Here is a 21,530-nt window from a genome sequence, read left to right on the forward strand (position 1 = left end):
GAGTTATAAGGAGTGACTGAGGGAATTGGAGTTGTTTAATCTGGAGAAGACGAGGCTGAAGGGGAGACCTTATTGCTGTCTCCAAGTACCTGCAAGGAGATTGCAGCAAGAAGGGTGTCGGTCTCTTTTTTCAGGTGACAAATGATAGAACATGGTGCAATGGCTTCAAGTTGCTCCAGGAAAGGTTTGGATTGGATGTTAGGAAGAATTTCTTCATAAAGAGGGTGGTCAAGCATTGGAATAGGCTGCCCGGGGACATGGTGAAGTCTCCATTCTTGGAGGTATTTAAGAGATGTATGGATATGGCACTGAGGGACATGGTTTAGAGATGGGACTCAGTAGGTCACATTGATTGTTGGACTTGGTGATCTTGAAGGTCTTTTCCTACCTAGATGGTTTTATGATTCTATGATTAAGATGAATAAGGTATGGCGAAACGCACCTCACCTTCCCTTTGCTGTATCTCAGCAGAGTGGGGTTGTGATTTCTTATATCAGATGAGCAAACCCTGCTTTTTATTTCACAGTATGGCCAAAGAACAATGAAAATAAAAGAGAAGCAAGGAATATATCCATGGAAAGCTCAGTGTGTCCCAGCATTGCTCCGCTGCAGTCATTTCTGAGCTGCAGTCATTTCCATTGCAGGTGTTTCCTAGTATTTCTCTGCTGTAGTCACAGGGGATTCTCCAAAGTGGTCCCTGCTGCTGAGTGCTTGGGGGAGTCAAGGGTATTTTTAAGCGTTTAATACTTAGCAAGGGAACACTGAATATTTCATGGTTTGCATGAAACTCCTGAATGCATCTTCTAGCGGTGAAATGTAGATGCAAATGAATCAGTGCAAATCACTTAAAGTTACTCCTGTGTAACAGATTTAAGCGATAAGATTCCCCACTGATACCTTCAAATTTGGGTATTGATTGTAGGGAGGGAACTGTACCATAAAGAAGTCAAACCCTTAAAAATAATCATGCTGTGCCCAATACTCAGTGCAGAGCTGCTGTGCAGACCTGGTCTCTGTGGTTCTGCAAGGGCAGGTTTTATGTGACAGGATTTCAGTGGTTTCTCTGCTGTACAAAAAGCAATTGGGAGGATTGACTGCTGCATGTCTGGAGAGCACCTTGTAAATGTTTCATTCTGTCTCTGTTAAATAGACCACCGACATCAGTGACAGGAGCAACTGGGTCAGAACTAGGACGGATTACTTTTATTTTTGAGACCATCTGTTCAGCAGATTGTGTGCTGTACTTTATGGCGGTAAGTGAGACCTCTCTCTCCATGACTGACGACTGAGCCTGGTATTCCACATGTCACTTTAATACCTCTACATTGGCGTGATTAGTTGCACTTGGTGTATCATGACTAAGATTAAGCATGACATTATTTTAGTATCTGCGGTGCCCTTGCAGAAAGGATTTAATTAATGACCTAGCAGAGTTCCTCCACCGCTTGAATTGTGAGCCATTCTTGGTTGTCTGTTTATTTTAAAAGACATCATTTGACATCGAAGAGCCAAACTTCCCCTGTTAAAACTCTCAGTGGCTCTTGTGTGGTCAGGTTTTCCTCCAGAAGTTCAAAAGCTTTGCAAGTCAGGGAATAGGACAGTGGGATGGGAGAAGACAATGTTGGAAACTTAGTCTTGATCCTGCCAGTGAGCTGGAGAATCTGTAGTACAGCAGACATTTGTCTGTGAAAACAAAGTGCCATTGTTTTTATTTTCATTATCCATCAGCTAAGGAAGGTAACAATATCTGACCACTCCCTTGCCCCTTCCATTGCAGTGTGAAGCTGGTGTTTTTCTTTGTGTTTAGTGGTAATTTAATGAAATCTACTCCATCTTCCACTGGGCCATTTACAGCTGATGGAGAATAAGAAACAAAAAGATAGACGGCACGTTTCTTTTTCTCACATAAGTATTGATGCTGTTACACTAAAGACACCAGCAGACTGGATATCCAAAGGTGGTAGAAGCTACAGTATTTCTTTGAATTTTAATCTTCCCTTCTCTGTACACTGGTACCCATGTATTTTATATATAAACAGAATTTGAAATCTGAAAGAACCATTGTGCTGAATCTGTCCTCATAACGTTCATAATTTGCCATAAGACTTTAAAATCAACTGCTGTGGGAATAAGAACATCTTTTTGAATAAACACTTATTCTCAGCTGAAAAATTGCCAGTGATGAAAAGCTGGATGAATATGTTTTCTCCTTTATTAAATGTTAAATGCAGTTGTAAAGTCCTTTATATATATATTAATTACTATATTATAAAATACTAATGCTTAGTATAGTATAACCCCGCTTTTTTCTTTTTAATTTAACTGTCTCTGTTTTATAGGATATCAATCGAAAAAATACTAATGTGGTGGAATCATGGGAAAGAAGTAAAGAGAAACAATCCTACACTCACATCATCTCCAAAAATGCTTCCTTCACGTTTACCTGGGCATTTCAGAGAATAAACGAGGGCCAAGATGTAAGTATTTCTTTACACACAGGCCTTTAAACACAGTTTTCCTTGGACAGTCATTGTGAGAGCACTTGCCTTCCCTCAAAGCTCACAGTCTTCTTGTAAGGGGTCACCATATAGCGTCACTTGGGAGGCAGTTGTGGATAAACCGCCCACGCAGAAAGGCAGCTGCATGCATAAGTCAATGCCCACATGCAATGGCATGATGGAACCACTGTGGTTTCTTTGGCTCTCATTTCAGAGCAGGCAGTTCATCAACGACATGGCAAAGATCTACTCCATCACGGTGACCAACGCAGTGGATGGAGTCTCCTCTTCTTGCCGGGCCTGCGCGCTAGGCTCCGAGCAGTCGGGCTCATCCTGTGTGCCCTGCCCGCCGGGACACTACATCGAGAAGGAGACCAGCCTGTGCAAGGAGTGTCCAGCCAACACCTTCCTGTCCATCCACCAGGTCTATGGCAGGGAGGCCTGCATCCCATGTGGGCCTGGCAGCAAGAGCAACAAGGTACAGAAGCTGTGATTGTCTCAGAGTGAGGGGTAGGTTGGAATATAAGCACTCAGAGGGGCAGTTTGACTGCTTTCCTACAGGTATGTGCTTTGTTAGCATGGGATTGTGATTGTAACCAAGTCCATTCTTCCAGATATGCCCCTAGTCTAATTTAGGGTTGTACACATAATAAGATAAAATTGACCACACTGGCTCAAAAAAATGGTCCAAGAAGCTTTCAAAAAGCTGCACTGGGACAGTGTAAGAACAGAGCAAACATATACATTATTTTCACCTAAAACTGTCCCAGACTCTTTCTGGTTTAAACTTAGGGATTTACCCAGCTGCATGATGTTTCTGTGCCTTTAGGAACCTGTAACAAATTTGTCTTGTATGAACTTGCCCTTAAACCTTGATAAATGTTTATCACATGCAGTATCCTTTGGCAAGGAACTGCACAGGGGCTTGAAGAACAGCTCAGTTTCATTCATGTTCTTCCTGTCTCCAGCTGAGTTCATATCCTGTCCCCATTTCTTGAGCTCTGATTTTTGGTTTCCTTTGCAAGATGCAAGAGTAAGTGAGGCCATGGTTCTGGTCTATCTACAGGGTTTTAAGCTGGGACATTGGGATCCTAAAAGCACCCACAACAAAACAAATCAAGAAACTGCATTTTCTTGGACAGCAGAAAGTCAAGGCTTAGGAACTTCAAAGCCCTTCTGAGATGTGATTGCAAGGGACTGAAACAAGAATGGGAATTTTCCCAGGGGAAAGGTGAATCACAGAAACAGGACAAATCCCCCTCCATCCTTATTAAGGAAAGCAGTCCTGTCTGCGCCTCCTTGCTTTAACTCCCAGTTGCTGACTGTACTGTTTGCTGCTGGTCCATAACTGCTCTTTAATGTATTCCTCTCCTCTTCTGAAGGACCACTCTGCCTGCTTCAGTGACTGCACGGTGTCATACTTCAGGGATAACCAGAGCCTGAATTATGATTTTAGCAACCTCAGCCAGGTGGGCTCGTTAATGAGCGGGCCCAGCTTCACCTCCCGTGGGACCAAGTTCTTCCACTTCTTTAACATCAGCTTGTGTGGGAATGAGGTGAGCTCTGCGGGCATTGAGGGCTGGGGGGATCACACTGAGACAGAAACTGGGCTCTCCTAACAGCTGAGCTCTCACCATCACTGTGCAAATGCTTTCCTCTGGATCTCGTCCCCAGTCAGGTGGCCATAGGCAGCCATGTGATGTGCCAACACAGAGATGACAGTGCTTAAGGCATAAGTAACCCTCAGAATTGAAAACACGGTCACATCCTTGCCTTTTTGCTGTTCTCATGCCTTCAGTCTTTTAGTTCAGCCTCAGAGTCTGAGTGTTTCAGTTGCTACTTTCAGGACTACTTTCCATATGTTTACTTCTTTGTGACTTGGCTGGAGATGTTGCTGTCAGCACAGCCCTTGTCACCCTGCTCTCTGCACAATCCTAGTCAGGTTTGCCAGGGGCCGGGGTGCTCATTGCTGACTTTGTCTGCAGCCTTTTGAAGTGGTGTAAAAATGTGTTTAGTTCACAAGTGTGAACAGTTTCTGCTTCTCCTGTGGCATATTACAGCCTGATTCCCTGAGTCAGGGTTTTCCCTGGGATTTGGAGGATACCAGGGCATATTGTCACATACATACATTGACATTTTGGAGCAGTAGCAGTGATGGGTATTACCCCATGAAAGCCAATGTGTGCAATTTACATTAATGTTTTTGCCTGTAAAGTTCTGAAGTTTTTTTTTCCATACACCAAAGGGTATGCATAAGCTCAGGCAAGTCAGTAGTCATATTTCTTTACAGAGTTTTGCATTCTTTGGGGCTTAAATATGTATTTACCCACCTGAATTAGAGCTGTTGACAAATAAATCCACAAAGATACTCCCCTGTGGATCTGGTTTTCATTTCCCAAACATTTTTCCCTACTACTACAGTACTGTCAACCATAGCACCAAGTCTGCTTGCTTGGCATTTTGGAGGGTCAGGCCTGCTGAATTTGCTGATTTGTCTTTCGCTGCTGCTGTTCTGAGATTCTAACATTGGTCTTGACATGTGACATTAATGCAGCCTTGAAGGCTATGTATCAGTTTATGTTTTTCATGTATTCATGCTTTGAGAATATTTTATCTGGTTTAAACTCCAAATAAAGAGATATTCTACAGTATATTATTTACAGTCAATATGTTTTTTTGTTGTTTTTTTTTTTTTTTTTCCAAGCCATTTTATTATGCTCTGCAAGCACTGTGCTGTCAAGATAAACAGAAAAAAGTGCTTTGTACACAGGTTTCTGATAAGACATATAGCAGAGGTGACATCTTGTTCCCAAGTCTATACGAGGCCTTAATCGGAGCCTTCACAGTGGCAGTTTAATGCTGCAATTTGTTTCTCTTGTGATAGACACATCAAGTTGTTTCTAAGACACAGGAATGAAGCTCATACAGTTTGCAATCAGGAAGTTTGCAATTTCTCCCAAACTTCTCCACATCCTATCAGCCACCAACAGCTTCCCCATTTTTCCTGGTTGTCTGCAGGGGAAAAAGATGGCTATTTGCACTGACAATATCACAGATGTTACTCTGAAGGACATGGTTGCAGAATCAGAAGATTTTTCCAACTTCGTGGGAGCTTTTGTCTGTCAGTCCACCATCATTCCTTCAGACAGCAAGGGTTTCCGAACAGCCCTGGCTCTGCAGTCCAACAGCCTTGCTGACAGGTTCTTAGGTACGTGCTTTGTCCTTTGCATGTTGCTGCAAGTGAATGCTTTGGGTCACAGAACAGAACAAACAATAAAACCAAACCACCGTAAATGAGGCTTTTTAGTCCCTGAAAACTGAATGTGCACCTGGACCACATGCTCAGCGCGTTTCTGTGGGAAGCCTGCTGTTTGTTATGGTATTTTGGCTCTAAAAACCTGGGAAAGAAAGCTATGACATACATCCCTTTCATCCTTCTCCTGTGTTTAAGATGTACCTGATGTATGTCTAGGATGTACCTGACATGGAGCAAATGTTTGTATTCTGAAGTCCTGTAGAAGATAATTATAGAATCATAGAATGGCTTGGGTGAGAAAGGACCTTAAAGCCCATCCAGTTCCAACTCCCCTGTTGTGGGCAGGGACACCTCCCAGCAGCCCAGGCTGCCCAAAGCCCCATCCAGCCTGGCCTTGGGCACTGCCAGGGATGGGGCAGTCACAGCTCCTCTGGGCAGCCTGGGCCAGGGCCTCACCACACTCAAAGTAAAGAATTTCCTCCTAACATCCAATCTATATCTCCCCTCTTTTAGTTTAAAACCATCCCCCCTTGTCCTGTCCCAGCCTGTGCAAAAAGTTGCTCTCTGTCTTTTTTTAAGTCCCCTTTAAATACTAAAAGGCCACAATGAGGTCTCCCCAGAGCCTTCTCTTCTTCAGGTTGAACATCCCCAGCTCTCCTAGCCTGTATTCAGAGGAGAGGTACTGCAGCCCTCTGATCATCTTCGTGGTCTCCTCTGGACCCACTTTAATACATGTGAATGTATTTTAGAGAGGAAACTTGTCATGGATGTTGTCTGCACTGCAAAGGATTGCATTTAGGACTGCAAAGTAAATCCTTCTCAGCTCAGCAGTGCTGCATTACCATGGGGGCAGAGTAGGGAGCAGTCCAAGATTCAGCCCCGGGGTCAAACTTTGTTTCTGAACTGTGAAGCAGATCTTGACAAATGCCATTGCTTTTACTGCTGGTTCAGTTCAGCTGATGGCACTAGCAGAAGAGTAAGGGCTCGCCCCCATCCTTTGTTTTCTTTGCCTGTATTAATCACTCTTCCCAAGTTTCTTCTTGAGGGTCCCATGGTGCATAGAATTTCAGCACAAAAATCTGGAGAATGTAACTAAAAAGAACTAATTTTCTTTCATGTTTCCTGCCCACCTTGTGTAGGGTAAGACCAGTCACTGTAGTAGTCCCATTAGTCCAAGTGTTTCTGCCCATGCCAAGTCTCCACTAGGCAATTTCAGAAGAAGCTGGTGCTGGGACATAATTAGGTGAGGAAAGAGGAGGCTTAGAGCAGCATGGGGCAGTGCACACCATTATGTTTTGCATTGTTCTGGCTCACAAGTTCCCAGAGTCTAAGGCCAGATCAGACAATGAAGTCATTTAGTCTGTTCACCTATCCATTTCAGGCAGAGTGTTTGTACTTGCTCCCTGGCGTTGAGCCCAGAAACTCGTGTTTGACAAAAGCACATCTTTGGAAGAGCATTCAACCTGGACTTTTAAGACTGCCAGAAATAAAAGCTTTTCCATAGTTGTTGGTATTTCTTTATCGTTTTCTTTTTTTTTTTTCTTTTCTTTTTTTCCTCACTGGCCAAACAGCATCTCTGTATTTTATTTTTAAGCAGCTTTGTTTCCTGTTTGAGTTTGCTTGGCATCAGTTTTCAGCACTTGTTTCTTGATATTTTTCTTCCATTTCACAGCCGCTTTTTCCTTCCTGGAGAAATATTTTGTACACTTGGTCCTTCACACCTGCTCATCACACCCTGTCTTGCCTACTTTTCTCATAAACGAAGCACACCAAGTTTGTCAAATCTCTTGCTATATCATGTATTTCTCTCAAACATCTGAATACTTTTCTGAGTCTTTTTCTGCAACCTCTGTAACTTGTTATTATCTTTTCTTAAAATGTGGCATCAGATTGAAATACTATTCCAGCATTTAATTCACAATAAAGGGAATGAAAATCACTTTCATGTTTGCATTTACATGCAGGGATTGAATATCTGAGCCCTTCCAAACTCATGGGATTTCATGATGTCTTCCTTGTTCTGTTGCCCACTCTAGATCTTTTTCAGAGTTATAGTATCCAAGGGATGCTCTTTCTTCTTCAGGACTGGCCTTCATCCCTTGCAGCACTTGGCTGCATTACGATATGTTTAGTTTCAGTGGGACCAGCTTACCAAGTGAATGAAGTTGCTCTGTATTGTATTCCTGTTCCTCTTAATTTTTGTCTTTTCTACACTTTACCAGTAGTGATTATGTAGTTACTTGTATATCACTGATGATCATCATGCATTTTGGGTCTCCAATGTCATTGCCTAGAGAAGTCTGGTGTCATATCATATTGGATGACAATTTGCCATGGCCAGATAATTTCGTAATTGGTTAGTTAAATATTTTTTAATGAAGAGTGTATACTTAATCGATATTACACTACTAACTCTTTAATTAAAATCTTGTTGTAATTAGTGAAATACTTGATAAATTTACATAATTTTCTTTAGAAAACAAATTCATCAGCACTCAAGGAATGAGATCAGATTTGTTCAACAAGAGCTGTTCTCTTAAATTCACGTTGACTGGTACTTATTATGTATCATTCCATTAACTATAACTCATCTTCCACTTCCCATTTCATTTAATCTGCCACGTCATATTTGTTAGCCACTTCATCATCTGGTTCAGTTTTGTCCTCCCTGGATTTCTACACCATATTCCCTCTCTATCAGTTTTCTGGCATTTCACTATTGTTAAAAGCTCTGTTAAGGACAAGTATTTGTATGTGGGAGATCCCATTGGCCTGGTCACTGTCAGGTGTGAGTTTGCTAGTTTATAAGTGTGCATCCCAAGTAGATGAGAAAATCCTTTTTTGCTAGGGGGCTGGAAGAATGAGGTGTTCAGTCATTGTCTTGGAAAGCAAGCAGGCAGTCCTGATCTTTTCTTAATACAGGGAAAAGATATCAAGATCTTCTGCTGTTTTTTTCTTTACTACAATGGTTACATTTTAAAGTGCTTGAAGTTTGCCTTTCCCATCCATAAGGTATATTTTATTTCTAGTATTTCTAAAAAAGCCTCAGACTTACAATTTTTCTAGTGCTGCCAAACACAAGCTTTTCCCTGAAGTCTTTAGCATCCATTATCATATTTCTGTAACTCATAACTTTTGATTTAAATAGAGTTTTATTTGATTCTCTATTCCCCCTCCATTAAACTTGTGCCAATGTTTTTATTTAAATTGCTTCTTTACTGCTATTTGGATCCAAGGTGGACTCTTAGTCAAAACTATCGTCATTCTTGCGAGAGTCATTGTGGCTTTTTAGCTATCTAATTAATACCTTCCAAGGAATAACATTTTTTTTTCCCCACACTTGATTTTGCTTCTAGTGTTCTTATTTTTGGGAAATGGCACTTAGGGATGCCAACTGTGCAGTTCTGCATATTGAATAGGAATATTCTCTCATTGCCTCAGTTGAATATATTAAGGTCCCTAGGAGCTATCATCTTCCTGTATAGTGAGTAACGAATATCTGTCTGTTGGGTTGAGATCCAAATTTAAGTTACTTTGTGTTAGATGCAATGTCTTTGATGAGAAGAAATGATCATCAAAGTGATTCCTGTGTGTGTTCTCAGAATGGAAGCCCCTCCACAATAACCTGAAGTCTTTCTCTGCATGTTCCTGATGGTTGCTGCAGCACAGCTTATTTTTGTTCTGTGTTGCTATGATGTTCTACAAGCATCCTTCACCTGCATGACCACCTCAGGAATGTTAATGGGTGCATCGATCTCTGTGCTTCCATGATCACAGGCTCTGACTTGTGTAGAGAATGCAGCCAGTTTGCCTGACCTGTTGCAAGAACAAGAAGAAAACTCTTTTCTTCAGCCATGCCCATCTTCCCATCAGTTGCTGGCTGCTGCCACTTTGCTTCTATTACAGTTCTAGCAATTGTTCACCTCACCAGGAGGATGCAGTCTGTCCCATTTGTACATCTCCCTCTTTCTGAAATGTTGTAATGCAGCACCAATATTTTCTGTTCTCTGGTTCATGGGATTGAAAAGATATGCGAGAAATTGGGTTACTTGAATTTTCCTCTTTCTCAACTCTCCTCCAAAATTCATGCAGACCTGTGTTATTTTACACATCAGCCTGTCATTTGTTCCAAAATTTGCCATCAAGGCTTTTCTATGAATCTATAATCCTTCTGAATTTTGTCATTGCTTTTTTTTTTTCCTGCAATACTACAGATTGCTCCGGGTGTTATGATTATGATGTGTTAAGAGTTATATGTATGAGTAGCATAAGCAAGGCATATGCTTTGAGCAGTTGGTTGGATCACACGATCTCCAGAGGTCCTTTCCCAATTTGAGTTATTTTATGATTCTGTAGTATCTTCTGGTAAACTTAAATTTAGACAAAAGAGTATAATCAATTTACATTGGTGTTCTTTTAGTAATTTTTATTTTGTTTTGTCTGTAGAAGGAAATCAGACGGTATGAGGAACATACAAATCTGCAAAGTTCAGTTAGAATAAAGGAAAATGTACAATGTATAATAAGGTCATGAAATGCTGTTATGTGAGAACCATACCTTGCAGACTGAGAAAATATTATGCGTGAACCCCTCAGAAATCCATTCCTAGCTTGTTCCTTTTATTTTTATATTTTTCTCAAATTTTAGGAGCTACCGTTGAAACAACACTGGAAAATATCAGCATCAAGACAGATTTGTTTCCTCCTTCTCCAAGCAAAGTACCTGATGTGCATTTCTTTTACAAGTAGGTAAAAAATACTGTTAATTAATACCTCTACTTTCATTTGTTTAAAGGGAACTAAAGCTGTGAGGGAAGATCTTTAATCCACCTTTAACCTTTCTCACTTTAATCACTATCTGGCTGATATTGATTGTCACATTGAAGAACATCTTTTGAAATCAGCAAACACTGTTTACTCAAATCCAAATTGCACTTGATGTGTGGACAGACAGTGATACCAGAACTTAGATTCATCCAAGTGCTGCTTCCAATATCATTGTACTTTCTATATGTTCTCATATATGACTTTGATATATCCATTGTCCATTTTTTTCTACATTAATTTCTTATTAGTTTGTTACAAAAACGATACGAACGTTAAAGAGAATTGTTCCAACCTGCACAGTTGTTAGTATGCTTTTCCTATTCTTCACTTTCCTCAGTATCAAGAATATCTCAACTGGGGTAAGAACTAGCTCAAATATCACCTCAATTAAGATGTCTACATGCTGGTGTCTACACATGAACTGAGTTTCTAAGTTCAGTCTCTGGAGCTGTGGGACATTTCAGGTTATCTTAAGGCACATACCTACTTCTGTTGCACTGATTTTCTCTCTGTGTTGGCTTCAGTGATAATTTTTGATTGTCTATACCACTTTTGATACCAGCATTTCATGCACAAGCAAACATTTAAATTTCAGTGTCTGATTCTGCAGACTGAACCCCAGTAGTGACCCTACTTTGAGCATATTGTTAATTTGTCTTACAGTGTTTGTCTTGCTGGAATAGGTGCAGTTTTTGAATACTCTTTGCCTTCTGCTGTTTCAGGACAGGGTGCTTCTAAAGTTTTTGAGCAAACACAGAGACATCATAAGCCCTCCATTAAAGTTACTCACCATACACAGTGCCAGGAATTCTGTTTTTTAATCGTTCTATCCTGTTTTCTGGCCAAGTTTATTCCTTGGCTCAGCAGAATTCAAACAGAGCAGCTCCCTGAGTGGCATCTCAGAGTACTTTTTCTGTAGTGGAAACATATTTCTGACTGCACATTCTTCCTCTTGTTTCATATTAGGTCTTCAACAGTGACAACCTCGTGTGAAAATGGTCGTGCAACTGTTGTGACGATGAGATGCAACCCCAACAAACCGGACCAAGGAGAACTTTCTGTGCCCAGGTATTTAAGTATTTGTATCCCAGTAGTGCCTCAGGCAACCTTTACAAAATTAATTAGTGACTTTACTCAACAGCAATGAGAAGTGCTGTCTCCCTTATCAACCCACCAGGAGGTGTCACTCATTTCTCACAGGTGAAGGCGAAGGCCTTGATCTGGGGAGCTTTGTGCCTATTGCCTCCCTTCAGACCAACTGCAATTTAAGCTGTGTGGAAAGAGATGTTGCAGGTAGCTCATGATGTGAGCTGTGATAGATAATTCACCTGTGGTAAGAGTAGTAGTCTACCTTGCTTTTAACAGCATGAGGATAGGTAGAAACAGCACACAGATGATATGACATGCTGTATCTCATTTCTTGTTGACTTCTCCATTCCTAGTCCCCCTTCGCTTAGCTCAAAAGTCAGACAGATGTTTTCAAACACCTGATAAATGTCATATAGTATTGCATGTAACTCATTGATCCTCCAGACACTGTTTAGTATCATGTGAAGTTGCAGCATAAGACAAAAGAGATGAAAGAGGAGAAAGGTCTGTCAATGCTCTTGTCATATACAGCAAAGCAATATTCCATAGTCCAGAGAGCATAGTTATCAATTATTCTCTTCTAGCTTTTAGCTCTGTGGAATTTTCAGTGCTTCAAATCAGGATAACAGCTTTCCAGATGACACAGGAAAAAGTCAATTTAAGAAAAAATTAAGTCAATTTTTCTGTACGGGTACATTTCACATTTACACAACCCAATTTTGTGCAGGCATTTTTGGCCACTGCTGCTGTTAGAACTGATGCAGTTGTCAGGAGCAAAAGCTGTGTTAAAGTCCTGGCATTGCCAGCACAACTTTGTTCTGCCGGCTGAATACATAATAGGTCCATTAGTCTTTCTAAGACTAAGAGAAGCTGTTACCTCTTCATTAACTGGTGAACATCCTTCTAGTAATTAACCATGACAGGACAAGTACATTCCATATGGGTGACCTCACCCAGACATCACTGTAACAGCAACAGGAATTGCTTGTAGCATTCACGTGGAACAATCACCTAGTGCAGGAGAATAGTGAAAGAGGCACACGCTGCTCTAACGCATGCTGGTGAGACACTGGAGTAGTACTGCTGGTCTCCAATACTTGCTTTTTCTTCTCTTCATTGTAATTGTGTAGGTAGCACTCACTGCCAGGAACTCTGGACTGTTTCTTTAGATTTTGACAGTCCAACATCTGTTTTCACATGTGACAGCACTTTTTGAATGGAAAAATTCTTCCTCCAGATTTTTCCATCTGCTGACGTGGTGGATGTTTACCCATTTACCATACTTACCACTACCAGTCTTCAGCAGCAGAATGTGGAGAGAGGATGCAAACTCCAGAATGTTTCATAAGCAGTAATTAAACTTCTCTCTCCTCCTAGCTCATGCCCGGCTGGCACGTGCGATGGATGCACTTTCTACTTCATGTGGGAAAGTGCAGAAGCTTGCCCTCTGTGCACGGAGCAAGACTACCATGAGATTGAGGGAGCCTGCAAAAAAGGATTTCAGGTACAGCACCCCCAGCTCCAAGTCACATGGGTTCATGTGGGTAAAACTTGGATGCTGTTGAAATTTGGTGTGCAAGTGGACACATTAAGTGCAGGTAGAGCTGGGAAATCTCAGTTCATGCTCTGAGCTGGCTGGATGCAAGCCCTGTATCAGTCAGGAGCTGTGTTGAGACTCAGGGATAGTTGTGCCCATATCAGAATGGTTCCTGGAGGAGAGCTGGGTTGTGCCTGTATGGGCAGTGAACCGAACTCAGGATTCATTCATATGTGCAGGCAAATTGTTTGTATAAGATGGAGTACTCAGAGGACTTCAGTCCCTAAACAGCCATAAACATCGGGGCAGACTAGGGAAGGGTTCAGAATTTCAGTTTAGAAATTCATTCTACTTTGTTTGCAACTTTTTTGCTACTGCCTTCTCTGGTCAAATATTTGGAAGTCCTTTCACTGTTTCAGAACTGTTGATAAACATCTCCAAAGCAGGCACAACCTATTTACAATCCTTGTCCAAACCAAACTGTGTCAGATGAAGATCAATAAAGAAGAAGAAGCCCTTTTGCCATGTCTGAACCTGCAGTCACAGTCAAGGGGACAATAGAGCAGACAAATATGACTGCACATAGAATCTGAAAACCTGAAGTACAAGCTTTGGTTTGTTTTTACTGAAAAAACGTCTAACCTAAAACTTGCTTATTTTCTTCAACTCCGAATAGTTCCTATAAACAGCTTACTTTTTGTTTGTTCTGCACTTTCTGTTTGAAAGGAAACCTTGTATGTATGGAATGAGCCAAAGCATTGCATTAAAGGGGTTCCCTTGCCAGAGAAAAGAACCAGCACTTGTGAAACGGTAGATTTTTGGCTAAAGGTTGGAGCTGGTGTTGGTGCTTTCACAGCCGTTTTGCTCATAGCCTTGACCTGCTATTTTTGGAAGAAGAACCAAAAGTAAGTACTGCAAATTGTATTGCATATAAAAGTAAGTTTGGTGTGGTATACAGAACGACATTTCATGGATCTGGACTTCTGACAATGTTGATGAAAAATGCTGTGTTGGATCATTTAATCTACCAAGATGAGATTTCTTCTGCCAACAGTGGCTGTCAAAAATGCTAGCAAGGAATATACGATTATTTGTTATGGGATGATTTCCCAATAGGAACTGACTTTTTAGCCCCTGAGATTTTGAGGTTGACCAGGTCTTGAAGCAACACTGCTTTGTCAAAGTCTGAAGACCAAAAGGATCTCTCTTCAGCCTACTTCATACCATTCAGTGGGATTGAAATAGGATACTTGACTGTAAATTGCTCAGGTCTATTTGGGCAGGTTATGTTTGTTACACACCCAAAAGATCCCTATCTCTCAGACCGAACTTACTGTCTATTTCCCATTCTTGTCCTCTGCATCTTGAACCTCATGCCATAAACCTTCAAACTGTGATTCCACCTCCACAGTATTTCACCTCCCCTTCTATATCCAGCTTCAGCAAATCTGGGTGCCAGCATTGTGGTCCCCACCTCACACTGTTACACACCTTTCTTTACCCCCAAAGCCTTTTGGACAGTGGTGTGAAGAAGATCCTGAGGAAGCCCTCTGGTATAATCTACAGTTTGGGAACTCTGACATACTTACTCTTGTGTTTTTTTCTTTCTTTTCTTTTTTTTTTTTTTTTAAATATGGATTTTTTCTAGAGACTTCTAAAGTTAGAGAACTAACCTGGAGAGCGGGTACAGAATGTATTGTTAATGCTCTTCTGGTTATGCATTTTTAATGATTGAAATATATCCAATTCATAGTAATTACCTCAGAAGTAACTATCTGGAAGGCCTGCAGATAATCTAAATTACAAAAACTTTGAATATGGTACATTCATTAAAAAAAAAAAAAAAAACACCTGTCTGGCTTTATATCTTCAGGCTGGAGTATAAATATTCCAAATTAGTGATGACAGCGAACTCAAAAGAGTGTGAGCTGCCAGCTGCTGACAGTTGTGCTATAATGGAAGGAGAAGATAATGAAGAAGAAATAGTATATTCAAATAAGCAGTCACTGCTGGGGAAGCTCAAATCCTTGGCAACGAAGGTAAGTAGTAATTACTACTATTAATACTAAAAATAATTATTACCATTATTTATTACTGGATGTGATGAGGCTGCAATGCTAATTTGCACGGTGTGTTGTACAGCCTCCCACGCACATGTCACCCAGTCTGTAGCTGACCGGCTGAAATCCACAGAAGAAATAATGATAAATGCTGTGGGGCATTGAGGAAACGCTCCCTCTTCTGCAGAGAGCTTTCCACAGCGTTCTTTTCTGTATGGGCCATGCCCCAGAAGAGCAGTCAGTGGTGGAGGGAACCCCTCTTCCTTGATTCCTGCCGGATTCCTCCACTGAGGCAAACACAGCCATTATAGATAAAGAAAATTGATATTGGGAACATAGCCACCAGCCAGATGTCTGCCACTCACCTGGGCTGGCCTCATGGCTGCCTTGAGAACCATAATTTTCAGCATGATACAATTCAGATGAAGAGAGACATCAGCCAAAACCTGTCACCCAATGCAGCAACCTCCTCTGTTTCAGTGGGCAGCAGCAGCACTAAGCATTTTTTCTGCAGCACATGATGTAGAGTTGTTATATGTCTGAATCCTTTGATGTCCTTTCAATGTCCCTCAGGGGAGCAACAGAGGACTGTCATGGTAGATCCCACAAGCACTTTGGTCTTTATTCCAAATGCCTTGCAGTCAATGGGAAAGCTGTTATTGTCCTTAAGGCAGTCGAGCTGGGGCATCTATTATGACCAGGATAAAGGTTATTGACATTTTCTCTTTCAAACAGTTTTGCTGAAGAGTGTTGTTTCAAAATAAGAAGGTTCCTTCGCTAATAATAATGAAATCTTTTGAAAAGTCACTTTTTTGTTTGAATTTTGAGAATTTTGAGTGTTCGTTACTTCCTTTCTGTGAATGAGTACCATGTAACAAAACCTTTGTGTCTCTTTTATTTTCCCTTACTTTTCCCTTCTCTTTGTTCTCTTACATTTTTTTGTTGGATTGCTTTCCTCTTTCCATGCTACCTGTTCCCCAGATCTCTCTCCTAGGAGATGGTACAGTTACACAGCTAATTTGCAGAACTTCCTCTTGCTCCCAGCCTGAATATTTGTCTTGCAAAATCAATATCTTTTTTTTTTTTTTTTTTTTTTTTTTTTTTTTTGTGGAAAGGGGCAGAAATGTAATGCTAAGAATATTGAAAATGTAAATAAAATGAAATCACATCAAATTTTGTGAAGCTGTTGCAAAAATGGAAGTTGATTCCATTTTGAATGCGACAGGAAGGGAATGACTTTGAAACACTGATATTTTTTTGTGTGCATGAAATGGCTTGCCTGGCTGTGGCTGAGCGTAATGGCCAGTGCTGCTGGTGAGGGTCGTGTTTTGCTGTATGCCTGATAACTGTAAAAGCTTTGCTGACTCCATTTGCAGCACCAACCACTGGCTTCTGCCTGATTATAAGTATAGAGACGATAGCATGGGAGAAGTGTTTTTTTTTTTTTTTCTTTTTTTCTTTAAAGTAAGCTTTAGTACTTTAGCATTCAGACCACTTGAATGCCTATTTGGACTCAAAAAGAGTTTTTTAAAGTTCCTGTATCCATTGTAGCAGGCTCCCTGAGTATTCTCTCCTTTGTAAACCAGCCTGTCAAATATTTCTAAGCTGGTTCCTTTTTTCCTGCTAGATAATCATAGCTGGCAAACTCAGCTTACAGTACCTCATTAGCTTACTGAAATCCATGTCCTCTATCCCTGCAGATAACTGGAATTTAATATATATTTCTCCAAAACAAATGTTATAGGCATCATTTTTCATTTGTGCAAAAGCTGAGGAAATTCATCTCCTGCTGTATTTGCATGTAAAATATAGAAAAAAATACGTAGAGGAAAACAGGGGAGAAAAAGAGGAGAAATGTAAACTGAGAGATAAAGAAAAATTTGAAGCATCCTAACTATATGTTTGAGCTTCAGGCAATGGCATTTCTTTGAAGAAAAACATTTCAGCTATTAATGGCTTTGAGTACCCAAGGAATTCAGGTCTAGGCCTGTAATATAGAAATAAACAACTATTATTTTTAATGAGAATATAGAAATTAAAGAATTATGGAACTGCTTCAGGTTGGAAACTATTGTGTTCCATCTGTTGTCTCCAGCATAACAATCCCAGGTCCTTCAGAAGAAGGAATATATTCTCTGCTGTAGGCATGCATAGAACAATTTTCTTCCCTGCTTATTCTCACATCTGCACCAGGCTGTCCTGATCTCTGATGGAGACTGCTTTAAAGACCAGATCGTGAGCTTAGTTTAACATCGTTTCCAGAATGTTTGCGTACATAAACAAGTATAAATGGTGGGTACATAAAGCAAGAGCCAGCACTTCCTAGTGAGTAGTTTTGTTAGGGTTCTTTGATAGCTCCTGTGTGGGCTGTTGGGTTGTTCACACACATGTTCACGCACATGTCCACACTTCACGCCCTGATACCTGCTGGGCAGATGGACTGGCCTGTCACTCAGCAGGAAAAACAGAAGGTAAAATCAACCTTCCAGCCCTGATTTTTAGACCCAGAGGATTTGTAGACTTTTTATCCTGGGGGTCTCCCAGAGGAAGAGTAAGGATGGCCATCCAGGAGTGGGGCAGTGGTGTTCACATTCACAGGCTTTGCTCTAAACATTTTCTTCAATGTAGTGAACAAATTACTAAGTAATTATAAGAATACATATGGTTATCTTGCAATTCCCTAGCTCTGGCTATCTGTTGTATACTATGAGTATGTAACGCAAACCTTCCCTGCACCCTCTAAAGTAAGTACCATGATAAATTTTCTCTTTCTCTTCTTGGCTTTTTTCTTGTCTTTCTTCTTTACAGAATTTTGACAATTTTGCATTATTTCTTTTTCATAATGAGTAGTTTTATTAAATAATAATGAAAAGGTCAAACTGTACTCTTAGTTACTGTGAAGTCTTCGGCAAAAGCTGCTCTGGAGATATTAAGAGAAGTGTCTGTAACAAGTGGTGGAGTGAATTTGAGGAATCCCAAGTGACTGGAACCTCTTTTTTCCATTGCAGGAAAAAGACGATCACTTTGAATCTGTTCAGCTGAAATCTTCAAGATCCCAGAATATATGAATAATTATTAATGCTGCCTTCAAAGAAACAAACCTGATTTCTATTTTTACAGGACCATATTTTAAACATATTCTGGCACACATTGTAGTGTTGATCTCGGTGAGAAACGCTCAGCCATTTAGGAAGAAAGAAGACAGAAAGCAAACCAGAAAATTGGATTGCCTTATCACGCAATTGAGTACCTTGCCAAAAACGAAAGCAGATGCTTGGATTCCATACTGGGAATGAAATTCAACTCAGGAAGAGATATACATACTGCAAATAACATGATTTTTTGCATTCACCTGGGCATCGCTCAGGCATGCCATGTGATTTATAGGTACCTTTCATTTCCTATCACTCCTTCTCCACATATTCATAAGAATGATTTTCAGAGAGGCTTGAAACCTCCTGCAAATGTTGTGTATTGTCCTTTAGTAGCATAACTGTGAGTCTTTCTTGAAATGAAAATTGTGAATGGTACTGGGAATGAGCCTCAGGTGAGTGTTGAACTCTGGAGAATGCTTTTGATCGTAATGTTTTGAAGGGCTCGATGGTCTGCATTGACCTCTGATACAAGAGGCATGGTTTTGCACCTGCAAATTGAACCCATTCTGATGCCTAACTCATGGCAATCAGGATTGGGGTAAAACCTGATGCTATTGAATATAAATGTGTTAACTGCTGTTGTATGAATTGCAGATCTGAGCCCTTGAGTTTACAGGCAATAGCAGGCTCAATCTCTATAAAGACAAGGAAAATGATATCTACAGTGGAAGTGGCACTCATTGCTCTCTGTGGAGGCTTGTCCTTTCAAGAGAGGTTGGTGGCAGTTTCACTCCCCTCCCTTGGGCTGCCGATATGCCACCTTTCCCTAGGCTGCAAGCCAGCAAAGGCTGAACTCTGGAAGTAAGGCAAGAATCTCTACTTTTGGAGATCAGAGACCAGCTTTATCTGCTGAGGGGCTTATTAGAAATACTCAGCCACCTCTGTTTCTGGACGTAGGCAAGGAATGAAGATGGATCCCAGGGGAGCTGAGCATGGCTTGTGCAGTTGTGCAGCTCAGCATCTAAATGCTTTCTGCTGTCAATGCAAGTACCTGCTTGGAAAGGAGGGCACAAAACATTGCCCTGAAAACTGGAGGCTAGGTGGACTTCATAAAGTCAGCCACATTGTAAGTATGAGATCTTCATAAAGCCCACCCTAATCATTTCCTGAAATTCCCATTGAAGTCAGACTCAAAGGAATCTGAAACTTAGGCAAAAAATATTAAGGAAAAAATATACAAGACTTGTATAGAGCCAGGAGAAAATGAGGAACCAACTTATGCTGACCTCCGGTCAGACTCACATTTCCATTCCTGTAAAATTATGTGAATTGTGGAATGCATCAAAGCCAGAAGAGACACATGGTCAGTAGTGGTCTTTTTACAATAAAGAATAGAGATTTTTTTTGGTTTTATATGACTGAGCTACGTCTATCTATAAAAGAAGGCCCTATTAAGTAAAATTTAAATTAAACTGAATTTTCTGCACTCCGAATATTTTATTATAATACAGATGTGGACGAAAAAATTATGAAGCTTAGATTTTTGTTTATTTGTTTATTTAGGGAAAATTCAGCTCATCTTTTTTATATCTCCCATCACAGAACACAGGCTTTACTATTTGATGGAAGATACTTCAGGCATCTTTACAGAAGTGGTGTACATTTTTTGTTGTTCTTGAAAAGGCACTTCACTTTCCCAAGAAAGATTTTTATGGGGTATTGTTGAATGTATATTAAATACACATTCCTTTTTGTATATTTTGTATCATTGCACACTTATTATTGTACATTGTGTTTGTCGTCATGATGTCATTTATATATGGTTGTCAGAGATGATATGCTCACAGAGTAAATGGTTATGGCTTTGGGACTTCACTTCTTGGATCTTTTATGAAGAGGGTTTTTATGTCGTTGATTTTTATTCAACCAGTGTGCTGTAGCATCAAAGATATATATCTGATGGGCATTCATAAAATAAAGTGAAAATATATTTGAAACTTTGGACTTGAGGTGTTTTGGTGGAACAAAAAGCCTTTTCTGAACATTGTCAGTCTGCAGTGGTGGCTAGAGCTTTTTGCTGCCACCGAACTGAATGTGTCTACATCTCTTTTAATTTTTCCCCCTTCTCTCTCCATATGTTTTCACAGACACATTGCAGTTCATTCTCTAGAATAACATTTCTTCCTTCATATCTCTGTACTGTAAAAATGCCTTAATTATTCTGAATTATATTTCATTTTACTTCAAATCACAGAGGGTTTGTTTGGTTCCCTTCCCTTTCCCTTTTATTTTCTGTTTGAAATAAAAAGTGGCAATTTTTGTCAGCTCCAGTAGACTTTGCTGGATGACCCTTCTCAGCTCTGCTTCCAAATGGTTTGTCCTGATATTGTTCAATTTTTTTCCTGGCAACCTAACAGCTTATCTGGTGCAGTACTGACATAGTGGGATATAAGCACATACCGTATTTGCTTTAAAATAAGGAAATTGCATTTTCTGCCAATTAAGTGAGTTTAAACTGGCATACTTAGCTGGTTTTTGTGGTCTTTTGTTTCTGTTAAAGACAAAGTAGGGAGGGGAAGTTTTTATTTTCCTATGAGAATTAAATTTTGGAAACCTTTAACACTTCATTAAGAAATCAGCTGTCTGGGACCTCTTCTAGTACCCTGCCAAAATATACTTGCAGAAACCTCCCCCATTTCTCCCACATGGAATCACATCAGAAACTGTTATTTGATGCCATAAAACAATGTGAATCAGTCTGTTATGTGTTCAGTTGATTAAACGGAATGCATTTTATTGCCGCATTTGCATGCTTTTCTTTGAAATCTGGAGTCAAGCAACTGAATCTCTTCAAGGATTAAGCACATTTTAGTGGTTTTGCTGTATAAATTATTGGCAAATTAAACAGAATGTTATTGTCTTAGCTGTGACAGCACTTGCTGGGGGGAAAATGTGCAAAGAATGTATTCTAACTTGGTTCTGATTAAGTTGGTTGATGTTTCTAATATATAACACGATTGATTTAGAGTCTAGGTTTGGGGAAAATTAAGTGTCTTAGAGCCACAATGAAAAGTTATTGAGTAGCTTCAAGGAGCTGTCATCTTCGTTCAAAGAGAGGATTTACTCTTTAAGAAGTTTGGGGATGCTTCATTAATCAAGGGGAAAGTTT

General features: G+C 40.3%; 1 protein-coding gene across 3 annotated transcripts in view; it reads left to right on the forward strand.

The window, feature by feature from the left end:
* The window catches only part of ELAPOR2 (endosome-lysosome associated apoptosis and autophagy regulator family member 2), a 101,579-nt gene extending 80,422 nt beyond the window's left edge, over window positions 1-21,157 (forward strand). For all 3 annotated transcript variants that reach the window (XM_027460197.3, XM_038170128.2, XM_038170132.2), the window contains 11 exons: window positions 1,151-1,253; window positions 2,340-2,477; window positions 2,713-2,976; window positions 3,881-4,054; window positions 5,517-5,706; window positions 10,402-10,498; window positions 11,547-11,648; window positions 13,047-13,173; window positions 13,933-14,111; window positions 15,080-15,245; window positions 18,275-21,157. In XM_027460197.3, the coding sequence (XP_027315998.2) occupies window positions 1,151-1,253; window positions 2,340-2,477; window positions 2,713-2,976; window positions 3,881-4,054; window positions 5,517-5,706; window positions 10,402-10,498; window positions 11,547-11,648; window positions 13,047-13,173; window positions 13,933-14,111; window positions 15,080-15,245; window positions 18,275-18,334 (1,600 nt within the window). In that variant the 3' untranslated portion in view covers window positions 18,335-21,157. The remainder of the gene's footprint in view (window positions 1-1,150; window positions 1,254-2,339; window positions 2,478-2,712; window positions 2,977-3,880; window positions 4,055-5,516; window positions 5,707-10,401; window positions 10,499-11,546; window positions 11,649-13,046; window positions 13,174-13,932; window positions 14,112-15,079; window positions 15,246-18,274) is intronic.
* The last annotated feature ends 373 nt before the right edge of the window (window positions 21,158-21,530 follow it).

Source organism: Anas platyrhynchos, chromosome 1, assembly GCF_047663525.1.
Source record: "Anas platyrhynchos isolate ZD024472 breed Pekin duck chromosome 1, IASCAAS_PekinDuck_T2T, whole genome shotgun sequence".
Taxonomy (NCBI): Eukaryota; Metazoa; Chordata; class Aves; order Anseriformes; family Anatidae; genus Anas; species Anas platyrhynchos.